At 43.5% G+C, this 12,744-nt stretch overlaps 1 protein-coding gene across 2 annotated transcripts; it reads left to right on the top strand.

The window, feature by feature from the left end:
* Nucleotides 1–3,647: 3,647 nt before the first annotated feature.
* Nucleotides 3,648–4,888, top strand: LOC137144831 (olfactory receptor 10A4-like). Of its 2 annotated transcripts, XM_067535317.1 has the most exons (2): nt 3,648–4,535; nt 4,832–4,888. In XM_067535317.1, exons 1-2 carry the CDS (start codon nt 3,648–3,650, stop codon nt 4,886–4,888), a joined length of 945 nt encoding a protein of 314 aa, XP_067391418.1. The 2 variants fall into 2 exon arrangements, with proteins under 2 accessions (XP_067391418.1, XP_067391417.1); XM_067535316.1 differs by lacking the exon at nt 4,832–4,888 and having other exon boundaries at nt 3,648–4,592.
* Nucleotides 4,889–12,744: the final 7,856 nt, after the last annotated feature.

The raw sequence follows: 12,744 nt of genomic DNA, 5'->3' as shown, positions 1-12,744 counted from the left end.
AACTCAGGGAATTACAGACCATTCGGTTTAACTTCAGTACCTAAAAAGTTAATGGAGCAAATCATAAAGCAATCAATTTCCAAACACCTAGAAGGTAATAAGGTGATAAGTGACAGTCAACATGGATTTGTCAAGAAAAAATCAGGGTAAACTATCCTAATAGCTTTCTTTGACAGGGTAACAAGCCTTGTGAATAAGAAGGAAGCAGTAGCTGTGATATATTTTGACTTTAGTTAGGCTTTGATACTGTCTATATTGATGTTCTCATAAACAAACTAGGGACATACAGCCTAGACTGTGCTACTATAAGGTGGGTGCATAACTGGTTGGAAACCTGTTTCCAGAGTAGTTATCAGTGGTTACAGTCAAACTGGAAGGGCATAACAAGTGGGGTCCTGTAAGGATCGGTTCTGGGTCCGGTTCTGTTCAATATCTTCATCAATGATTTAGATTATGACAGAGAGAGTATGCCTATAAAGTTTGTGGATGATACCTAGATGGGAGGAATTGAAAGTGCTTTGGAGGATAGGATTAAAATTCAAAATAATCTGGACAAACTGGAGAAATGGTCTGAAGTAAATAGGATGACATTCAATAAGGACAAATGCCAAGGACTCCACTTGGGAAGGAACAGTTGGTTGCACACATACAAAATGGGAAATGACTGTCTAGGAAGGAATACTGCAGAAAGGGATCTGGGGATCATAGTGGATCACAAGGTAAATATGAGTCAACCGTGTTGCACTTGCAAAAAAGACGAACATCCTTCTGGGATGTATTAGCAGGAATGATGTAAGCAAGACACAAGAAGTAATTATTTCACCCTACTCTGCGTTGATTAGGCCTCAACCGCAGTATTGTGTCCAGTTTTGGGTGCCACATTTCAGGACAGATGTGGACAAATCAGAGAAAGTCCAGAGAATTGTAGTAAAAATAATTAAAGGTCTCGAAAACATGACCAATGAGGGAAGATTGAAAAAACTGTGTTTGTTTAGTCTGCAGAAGAGAAGACTGAGGGGGGACATGATAACAGTTTTCAAATCCATAAAAAGTTATTACAAAGAGAAGGGTGAAAAACTGTTGTCTTTAACCTCTAAGTACAAGACAAGACAAGAGCCAATGGGCTTAAATAGGAGCAAGGGAAGCCTAGGTTGGACATTAGAAAAAACTTCCTAATGGTCAGGGTGGTTAAGCACTGGAACAAATTGCCTAGGGAGGTTGTGGGATCTCCATCACTGGAAGTTTTTAAGAACAGGTTAGACAAACACCCTTCAGGAATGATCTAGTAATAATATAGTCCTGCACTGAGTGCAAGGGACTAGACTAGATGACCGATAAAAGTCGCTTCCTGTGCTACACTTCTATGATTCTATGGGTTTCTAAGGCACAAAGGGGACTTAGATACCCAATTTCCATTGAAACGGGAGTTAGGCAACTAATTCTCCTTTTTTGCCCTTGAAACTCTCCTCCCAGAATCACAAGATGTTACAGATGGTGAGGAATTATTAGATTAAGACCTCAAATGTTCAGACCTCTATGATAAAACAGAGAGAATGGATCACATCTGGCGTTGATTCGGAGGTCAACATGGGAAATGGATTAAAATGATAGACATGTTCTGCTCTGAATTATACTAGTGGAAAACCCACTGGTGTCAACAGACAGGTTTCACTATTCCATAACTCTGGTGAATGCATTCATTTCCCTGGAGTTGCATCGGGATAAAGCTGGAATAACAGTGTAGTGAACCATCCACAATGTGTATGAGTAACTGTTTCAACCATACTCTTGTTTTAGGCTAATACTATGTATTTATATATCAACTATAGATGGAATTTTCTAAGGATTTAGGGACCCAACTTCTATTGCCTTTCAATGGATCTTGGGCACCTAACTCCCTTTGAAATAGAGCTGTCTGAGAATATTTCTACAAAATATTTTTTGCTGAAAAAAGCCGATTCACGTAAACTGAATGCATACATGGGAAAAGGTAAGTTTCAATGAATTTCCCTGCATAAAAATTGTGGAAAAAAGTTTTGAAGTTGTTAAAATGTTCCATTTGGACATTTTCTAAACAAAAATTTCAGTTGAAAATGATTTTTTGTTTCAAAATGAAACTTTATTTAGACTTAAAAAAAAATCAAAATCAAAAGGTTAAAATTCAAATGAAGCATTTTTCAAAATGATGAAAATAAAACGTTTTGTTCAACTAATTGATTCATTGAATGATTGAATTATTTGGTTTCTTGGTTCACAAAATATTTTTGGGGGCTGATTCAAGATGGGAATTTTTTTTCTGAAATCTCAAAAATGCAACTGGGTGGAAAATCCATTTCCCACCCAGGCCTAGTTAGAGGCTATGAAAACAACAGCCCATACAATTTCTTGGTTACTTTTTTTTTCCCCTCATTCTTGTGTTTTGCAGCCCACAGACTTCGTACTGGATTCCACTTGTACTCTGACACAGGCTTGAAATAACTTCACAGAGTGTTTCTATCATGTTACGTTTGGCAGAGATGTTGATGATGTCAATGGCTGCCTCAGGAACAGAAGATGGATCATAAACGGGGTAATCTAGAAGGTGACACTTCTGAATACTTTCCTGGACAGTCAGAGAGAGAGCAAATGCCACCTCTCCTGCAGAGTGAATTCCACTGAACATAATTAAACTTCCTGAAGTGGCTGGGGAAATCTGAAGGCTTCAGGAGAACTGGGTTATTCTCTTTAGTAACCTCTTGTAAACTCAGATTAAGAATGCTTAGAAGAATGTGTTGCAGATAGGGCAATTTCCTGCAATATCCTTGGAAAACCTTACTGAATTAAGTGTGAGTATCTTTGGAGTCCGTTGTATTAAATTAATGGTTTATGTGTTATTGTGGACCAGGATTATATGTGACCTGTCAAGCATGGGAAAGGGGAGGTGATTCCTGAGGAGTAGTATGAGTTTCAAAGGACTATATTGGGGAATGGGCCAACTAAGAACACACTTTTAGCATATACAATGGCAAGTGGCTTTCCCGGGAATCTCTAGGGCGAGGAGAATGCAAATGTCAACCCTTCAGTTATGGAAAAACACAGCCTCTTGAAGCTATGCTCCAAGGACAGAACCATTCCTTGTTGATTACCTGTTCCTGGAATCCGAAGATCAAAGGATCAAGCTGTGTACAGGAAAGACAAAAGTGATTGTGTATGTGAGAGTTCTGAACTAATGCTGTTATGAACTTGTAACCTCAGGGGGAAAAAAGAACATTGGTGGGGTCTGAAAGTCTGGAGTTGAGCTGATGTCTGGTTATCTTATTAGCATGCATATAGATTCTTTTATTCTTTTTTAATATGTTTTCTCTGTATTGCTTCCACCTTACGATTAAAAGGTCTTGCTGAGAAAGAATTGCATGGTAAGATATACCTGGGGAGGGGCAGATTAACCCATTCATAGCCTTGGGAGAGAAAGCAAAGCACAGACTCGGGCCTGTTAAGTCAGTCTGGCTTGCTAGGGATATCAGAGTGTAGGTAGGGCAGAAAACCGCCTGGTCAAGAGGGAGAGAGACATGAGTCTCTACCCAAGAGAGATGATGCGTGAGGAGCTGAGACCCTAGAGGTGGCGATGAGGGGGAAATACAGGTGATGCTGCCCTGAACGGTGATAGAATGACCTGGGCCAACCAGACAGTGGTCACTGAATTCATTCTCCTAGGGTTCTCCAACTTCCCCCAGATCCAGCATCTGCTCTTCGTGGTATTCCTGGCAGCTTATGTGATCACCCTGATGGGTAACATTCTCATCATCCTCATCACAACAGCAGACCCTGCTCTTCACAGCCCGATGTACTTCTTCCTCCGCAATTTGTCCTGCCTGGAGATCTGCTTCACCTCAGTCATCGTCCCTAATCTGCTGGCTAACCTCCTCTCTGAAAATAAAACCATCTCCTTCTACGGCTGCATGCTGCAGATGTATTTCTTCTTCTTCTTTGGCAGCACAGAGTGCTTCCTCCTGGCCACCATGGCCTATGACCGCTACGTGGCCATATGCAACCCGCTGCGCTACACGGTCGTCATGAACAGGAGGGTTTGCATCCAGCTGGCGATGACTTCATGGGTCTCAGGGATTCCTGTAGGGACCGTGCAGACCAGCTGGCTGTTCAGTTTCCCCTTCTGTGGTCCCACGGAAGTGAACCACTTCTTCTGTGACAGCCCCCCGGTGCTGAAGCTGGTGTGCGGAGACACCTACCTCTTTGAGATGTACGCCGTGACGGGCACCATTTTAATTGTCTTGTTCCCCTTCATCCTCATCCTGGCCTCCTACGTCCGTATCATCTCCACCATCCTGAGGATACCCTCGGCTGAAGGCAGACGCAAAACCTTCTCCACCTGCTCTTCCCACCTCATGGTGGTGACTATGTTCTACAGCACTGCCAGCTTGACCTATTTCCGACCCAAATCTAGCTACTCCCCAGACACCAAGAAGCTGCTCTCTCTCTCCTACACGGTCTTCACACCCATGTTAAATCCCATTATCTACAGCCTGAGGAACAAAGAGGTGAAGGGGGCCCTCTGGAGAATGCTGGGCTGGCGATTGTGTTCAAGGCAACTGTGATTTTTTTTTCTTTCCAGGCAGGTGAATGCTTCTGTTACCTGAAAGGCTCTTGCAATGTGGCCTTTGGTATTGTACATTGAAAGAATCTGAATCTCAAGCTATGTTGCTTTTGTTGGGATAGGTCCCTAAATTCCTTAAAATCCAGCTACTCCCCAGAAACCAAGAAGCTGCTCTCTCTCTCCTACACGGTCATCACCCCCATGTTAAACCCCATCATCTACAGCCTGAGGAACAAGGAGGTGAAAGGCGCCCTGAGAAGAATACTGGGCAGGAAACTATTTTTACAGAAAATGTAATTACTTCAGGTTTATGTTTCCATCCATTTAAATGTGCCTTCCTCTCTTACATACACATGTGTAAATCAGCAATAACTGCCTTAGAGTCAATAGGCTGAATCTATTCTCTCTCACATTGGTGTAAATCAGGAGTGACACTTCCTGAAATAAATTCCCATTTTCTCAGAATAATGTAGGGCCAAGGAGAATCAGCTTTTGATTCAGAAAGGGTTATTTTTGCCTGAAACTCTGATATATGTGAATGAATCCTGCAAAATGTACCTGGTTTAAGTTCAGTAACATACCAGAATTTAATTTTGTTCTATTCCCTTTTTTGTGTGTTTATTTTGTGTGCTTAAACTCTCTTCTGTAAGAGGTTCTCTTCCCCACCAGAGTATACTATAGCGAAGAGCTAGCTCTGTTGTATTTAAATCTTTTTAGTCATTATTTTAAGTACTCTTAAATTGTATGCTTACCTGCATTGACTTTACATTGGATGTGTCTCATGATGATGAAACTACGGTTAGTGATTTAAATTCAGTATCATTTGAGCAAGGGATACCCAAGACATAGCTCCCTGCCCCCAAACAAAATAGCATTTCAGATGCTTGGCATCTATTAATACAGTGTTGTTGGTTTTTTTTCACATCTCTGGGTCAAAACATGGCTCTGATCATGCCCCAAATGGTCTCAATCAATCAATTTTTACCGCATCTAGTTCATGTCTCCTACAGCCTCTTTGGTGCTATTTAGCCCATAGCATCCAAGTTTGGGGCAGTGCTTTCCAATGGCTAGTGTCTGAGTTGAGTCAAGGGTGTTCAGATTTATTCCTGACTCTACCAACTCATTCATTGAGTGACTTTATGCAAGTCACTTCCCTCCTTTGTGTCTTAAATTCCCCATCTGTACGATGAGAATAATGATAGTTAATCCACTTTGGAGAAGTGCTTTGAGATCCTTTGAGAGAAAACGGTAGAGTATAGAAATGTTACGTTAAAATAATGCAATGGTGTATCTGAAATCTCTCTAGGTAGTTATGTGGCCCCAGCTACTTCCAAGGCAAAATCTTACTCTATCAGCAATGGATTTAGCCTCTCAGTATCCCTATCCGGTAGGAAAATTTCACTCCAAGCATGAGTAAGGAACACACCTACAAGTACAGGTTTGCTTGGGACTGCTAGCATGAGTTGGGTATACTCACATGAGTATAAAGGTGCATCTACACTACAGCGGCATGGCTGTGGTACTGCAGATAGATCTGCAGCACCATGGTGCAGCCACTTCTTACACCAATGGGAGGGGTTTTCCCATCAGTGTAGTGACTCCATCTCTTCAGGAGGCAGTAGCTAGGTTGATGAACGAATTCTTCCATCAACCTAGCTGCCTGTACCTATAGTGTTAGGTCAACCTGACCACGGCACTCCGGGCATTAAATTTTTCACAGCCCTTAGCGACATTGCTCAGTCGATCTAATTCTTTAGCGTAGACCAGGCCTGAATTTGCAAGGAATTACTTGGTTGAATTAGGAAAATAGACAACAGTAAAATCTTACATGAGATTCCTCTCATGAGCAAAGACTACCAACATGAGTAGAGGTTTGCATGGGACTACTCACATGGATGAAGGCTTGAATGAGACTAGAGGCAGAAGTAAAGTGAGTGAATTTGCACATGGCGAATTAAGAATCGTTCATTTTTTAACAGGACTGCAAGCATAACTGAGGCATACTCATGCAAGTACTGATTTGCAAGGGACTGCAAGCACAAGTTAGGAATGCTCACATGAGCAAAGGTATGCATGAGTAAGGAATATAGTAATAATGGTTTCCACCGGACTACGAATATGAATCAGGATTTACACATGTAAAGGTTTACATGAGTAAATGTTTGTTTGAGTAAGACTCCTCACATGAGTAATGGTTTGACGGGGCAACTCTCAAGTTAGGAATTCTCACATAAATAAAGCTTGTCATGCAACTATTTGCAGCAGTAAAGGATACTCATATTGGTTCATTTTTTTCCCTGGATTAACTTGCTCAAGCAAGGAATGCTCACATGAATAATGGTGCCTGGGATTGCGCTCATGATTCATGAATATTCACATGGGTAAAAGTTTGCGTGGGCCTTCTCAAGTGAATTAGGAACACGCACATATAAATAATGGTCGGTACGGGACAACTAGGTTGAGTTCGGGACACACAGATAATTAAGAACTTCTCCATCACTATTCACAGGAGTCAAAGTTTTTGTGACTGATGACAACACAAGTCTGTTGTGTTGTATCACAAGCACAAAGTTGATCACATCAGATTTCCTGAAACCCCGAAGGAGCAGGATCCTTCAATCCTTTCTGAAATCAAACTCACATTGAACTTGAAATGAGCGAGTGGTTTCCAGGGAGGATGGAGTTAGGTTGTTCTCAATGGTGGCAGATGACAGAACAAGGAGCAATGGTCTCAAGTTGCAGTGGGGGAGATCTAGGTTGGATATTAGGAAAAAGTTTTCCCTAGGAGGGTGGTGAAGCACTGGAATGGGTTACCTAGGAGGTGGTGGAATCTCCATCTTTAGAGGTTTTTAACGCCTGGCTTGACAAAGTTCTGGCTGGGATGATTTAGCTGAGGTTAGTCCTGCTTTGAGCAGGGGGTTGGACTAGATACCTCCTGAGGTCCCTTCCAACCCTCATCTTCTATGATTCTATGAGTGAATAGTAATAACAACAGTGACTGAGATGGCAGATTGGCCCAGTGCGTAGGGCAGTAGCTTGTGAGTTTCACAATCTGGGTTCTCCACCTTCCCAAAGTGACAGATGATGTGAAATGTTGAGCAAGTGGCTCGAGGTCTCATGCCTCAGTTTCCCCATCTATGAAATAGGAATAAGGATACTGACCTGCATTTGTAAAGTGCATAGAGCTCTATGAATGAAAGGTGCTATATAGAAGCTGGGTGCCAGGATCCTGGTTTTATAAATAGAGAAACTGAGGCACAAAGAGGGGATATGATTGTCCAAGGTCATCCAGTAAGGAAAGATAAACAAGGGAGTGATTCTTTTATTGCTTACACTGGGGTAAATCAGGACTCACGCTTTGCTCAGCTGGTATATACAAGGGCATAGCTCCATTGACTTCAATGGAATTACTCTAGTTTACACCAGATGAGGATTTGACCCAAGTTTTCCTGCCCTCAGCTTCTAGTGCAACACTGAGTTCTGAGTAACAATCTGGGAAGTGGGCTGAAAGCCAGGACACCTGGGTTCTGTTCCCGTTGGCCACTGACCCTTTGTGTGACATACACCAAATCATTTCCCCTGTCTGTGCCAGTTTCCCCATCTATAACATGCAGATATTGACATGGGGGAAGGGCCAGGTTTTTAAATATATTTAGGTGCCAAAGAAAGCAGACAGGATGCTCAAAGGCACCGTGGTGCCCAACCCCCATTGAATTTAATAGGAGTTAGGCACCGAGGGTCAGATTTTTAAAGGTAATTAGGCACTTAACTCTCTTGATTTCAATGGGCGCTGAGTGCCTAAATACCTTTAAACAGCCGACCTGTGGAACTCCTCGCCATGGCCAAAAGCATCACTAGGTTAAAAAAAATTAGGATGGGTCCATCGAGGGTCGTTAGCCAAGATGGTCAGGGACACAACCCCATGCTCAGTGCGACCCTAAACCACTGACTGCCAGAAGCCAGGAGGGAAAGACAGGGGTGAATCACTCCATAATTGCCATGTTCTGGACGCTCCTCTGAAGCTCTGGTCAGAGACAGGATACTGGGCTCCATGGACTGTCGGTCTGACACAGCACGGTAGCTCTTACGTTCTTGTGTTGACTTAGACAGCCACATCCCATTTTCAAAAATGACTTGGGGCAGGCTTTTAAAAATATGTACGTGCCTTTGAAAATCTGACCCTTGAGCACTTAGGATTCTAAGTCCTGCTAACTCTCAGTGAGACTTACAGCCCATTTTCAGTGGTATTTAGGCACCTCACACTGCAGATAGGTGCCTGGTCAGATTTTCAAAAGTATCAAGGCCCGTAAATGCCATTGAAACCCACGGCAATTTGTCACCTAAAGACTTCTGGAAATGGCACTAGGTGCCTACATACCTTTAACTATCTAAAACGCCTAAGTGCCCATGTCACTTTTGAAAATTGGACGTGGGCTCCTAAACCACTTAGGCACTGTTTAAAATTTAACCAGCGTCCTTTGTAAATTTAAGTGCTCTGAGATTCACCTATGAATATGACTTTATAAGAACAATTAAGCTGAATGGTCCCTGCTTGTCTAGAGGCAGGGTGGGCTAGTAGCTATAATGCTAAACTAAGACTCAGCAGCAGAGCTGAAAATAGAAACTAGGTCTTCTAATGTCCTAGATGACCTTGGCCAACTCACTTCACCTCACCAGGACTCAGTTTCTCCATCTGTAGGGCGAGGCTAATGATACTCATCTCCCTTGTAAAGTACTTTATGATCAGTGGATGAAAAGTGCTATAAAAAACCACAGGGATTCTTATTAAAATGGCCTGTATATACAAGTTATTTTAGAACAAATGAAAAGTTGCCTGCCCGGAGGCTCCTATTTTACCCTACTAAAAGAACAGGATAGGCATCGAGGCCTGGTTTCCAAATGCGGCGCTATCCTTTTTTGGTAGGACCCCCTTCAAATCCCTGTCCACACGATAATTCCCTCGTTAGGTTGATGTCCTGGCTGATGACCTGGTATTTTCTAAACATGGTTTGTGCCTGCATGTTAGCCTGGGATTCTCAAGGAGCCTAACAGGGTTAGGAACCCAACTCCCACTGGTGTTCAGTAGGAGAAACGCTCCTGGCTCTTCTGCCCTTTTGGAAAACCCCAGCTGAACTTTTCAAAGGTGACACGTGATTTTGGATGCCCTCCTGGAGCCACCTTGAAGGGGCCTGATCCACAGAATGTCCTGAGCGCCCCGCCACTCTGACGCTCAGGCCCCTTTTTGGGTATCTCGCCCAATAAGTGCTGCTGACTAAGATTCAGGCTGGCCAGTGCTTCTCCTCCGGTAGGTGAGCTGTCACCCTGATTTTCTGCAGTGGAGAAAGCATCCCCTAACCTAGCCGGTGTCGCTAATTTGTCCCATCTTCCTTCCCCCCAACTCTCTGTGCTAGGATAGCAAATAGAGGGTTAGGCCCATGTGCTGATCTGTCAGTCTGTCCTCTAGCACTCTTCCCCTGCCTCAGGCATCATGGGATAGCTGCCCAGGTTTTCCCAGAATACACTGGTACACAAACCTCCCCTGCATAAATACAGTGGCGAAGGCTGAAGTACGGACACAGAGTGGTTAGGGTGACCACACAGTGGAAGGGCAGCTGCACGCTGGCTAAGCCTACACAGGACTGTTTAATTAATGTTAATTGTGATGTTCCTTTGGAGTGGGATTTTCCAAGTGGCCTAAGGAAGTCATGCACCTGACGTCATTAAAAAACAAGGGGGGGTGGACACTGAACTCCCTCAAGCTCGCTTGAAAAGCCAATTGTCTCCATTGTGAACGAGTTTATTATATTATTCATTGTATATTATAAAGACAATTATTTATTGACTTTCCATTGTGAACGAGTGTGAGACCCGACAATTCATCTCACATCAGAGACAGTACAAACTTCACTCTGCATCGCTGCTGCCCTGTCTGTTCAAACCACAAATTAGCTTTCTCCAGAGTCACTCAGCCTCAGAGAATGTAACTTTAGCTTTGCAACTGGGATCATCACATTGGAAAAATGATCCATATCTATGCACCTTAGGTATGTCCAAGGTGTCCATCACCTTGGTATCTAAGCAGCTTGATAGCTACCTGGTCTAGTGCCCATATGGACTTTTATTATCATAATGTTATTGATCTGTTATTTGTATTGATTTATCGCTTCACAATTAAGCTCTGCTGATCAGCTACCAACAGAAGGCATTTAAGATTAATGGGTCCCACTGGGCATTATTAAAAAGTCTTTGAAACGATCATGAAAAAGAGTTTCAACTCCGCACAGGTCGCCGAGGGGATCGTTAACATTCCGTGGGCTCAACTGGTGTAACGACACTGGAGTCCACCGAGTTACATTCAGGATGAATTTGGCCCATTGCACTAAACGCCCTAGAGACGGGAGGTGCTTGCTAACTTCTCAGTCGTGGTTAAGGCTGAAACTAACTTGATGTTAAATTACAGCAACTCAATGAGACCTTGCGGGATTCACCAAACAGGAGGAACAAAACTTTCTGGGTTGGCAGCTGGAGTCAACTGGCATCGCCTCATGCAAGTCAATGGAGCTTTCACCAGCGGAGGCTCTGGCCCCATCACATGCAGCAGAGTTGGTGGATGACTTCATTCTGACAAGATGAATTTCCCCAACGCTCATCCCCACTGGGTCCCAGAGAAGCAAGTGGTGGAAATGTCTTTGGGATGTTAACTCCCAAAGGGCATCGAGGGGAATCCAGCCAGTTCTGTGTAAACATCAGGGGGCCAGATCTGTTCCGGGAGTAACTCCTCTCTGGGCAGTGAGATTACGCCCTGGGTGAGTTTGGCTCCTGTGCTGTTAGCAGTTACCATTGGAACAGCTAAGCGCTGCCCGGCTCAGGAAATGGGATACAGATTGTGTTTATGTCCATATCCCACCGGTTAAAATCTGCCCCCTCAGGTGCTAGTGACCAGTTCTGGGTGTGCACTGAGGGCCAGCTAACGAACCCCTTGGTCACATTAATGAATGGTTACGCACACAAATAGTCCCTCTGAAGTCAAGGGAGCTACTAGTGACAGTAACCGTTGGCCAGGCTGAGCGAAGGAGTCACGCCTGGCTTTCACCAAGCATTGAAACCACTAGCAATTTAAAGACCCATTTCTTCCTTCTTCCCTCACATGGGGCAGAACCTTATCCTGCGACTGATCCCACTGATTTCAATAGGGCTACTCGCTGAGTAAAATACTACTCCATGTGAGTAAAAGAGGTAATATCTGGCTTGTCGATCTTGTGTTGATTTAGCATGGGCCAAAGGTGCTAATGTAACCCAGTCGCTGGACAACATTAAACAAGGTTTGGTACACAGAGACCCCAGACTGCTTGGCACCACGGCATACACACCATTAAAAATCTTTTTAACCCTTTATTAAAGACACAGAAAAGAAGGAAAAGCAGTCAAAGTACTGGGAAGGTAAAGTATGAAGTCAGGCTTTCATTTTTACAACAACCCTCGTTCCCTTTCCCTTTACCTGGAGAGAGTTTTTAGAAGGAAAAAAAGCCCTTGTTTGACAGTTTCTTAGATGGTATCGAAGATGGTCATAGCTGTCCTTTGGGGGAAAGGAAACGTTAGTCGAGATGGCCTGGAGCTCCAGTAGTCGTTATTGTTACCGTCCAATCCCATTTTATCCCAGGTGGTTTTTTAGAATCCAGCTGGAACCAGTGAAGGTGGTGATGTCTTTTGTCTCTCTATTGACCCCGGTCTACCCAGGACATCTTTCAAGATCAGGATGAAGAAGGCCAGGGTCCCAGGAGGAGGTAGGGGTAGCAGTGTCTAATAGCCAATTTCTATCCAAGGTCTCTCTTTCCATAAGGACCCCAAAAGAGACCGGTGAGTGGAATAGCCACTCCCTCATTACTTTGTCCACCAATGAGGCCTAGTTTCACACACACCAATTTTGGTTCACTGATTTCTGATTCCACACTTTGCTTGTTTACCAGGCATGATCTTAACACAGTCCCTGATTTAGGCCTTTTTGTTTGGACTCACTCAGTCTTTCTGTTTCTGTTTTGTACCTTTTCCACTCGACGTTAGTTCTTTGAGGCTATCGCGGCATCTTATGAACTTTCACTCACTTCTGCCAGTTAAATTCATGCTTAGGGTAAAATTGTAGGCCCATTTATCAC

Source organism: Emydura macquarii, unplaced genomic scaffold (genome assembly GCF_026122565.2).
Source record: "Emydura macquarii macquarii isolate MOO-44397 ecotype Brisbane River unplaced genomic scaffold, CSIRO-AGI_Emac_v2 contig_3487, whole genome shotgun sequence".
Taxonomy (NCBI): Eukaryota; Metazoa; Chordata; order Testudines; family Chelidae; genus Emydura; species Emydura macquarii.
The sequence above is the reverse complement of the archived record's forward strand: the minus strand, read 5'-3'. Positions and strand labels throughout refer to the sequence as shown.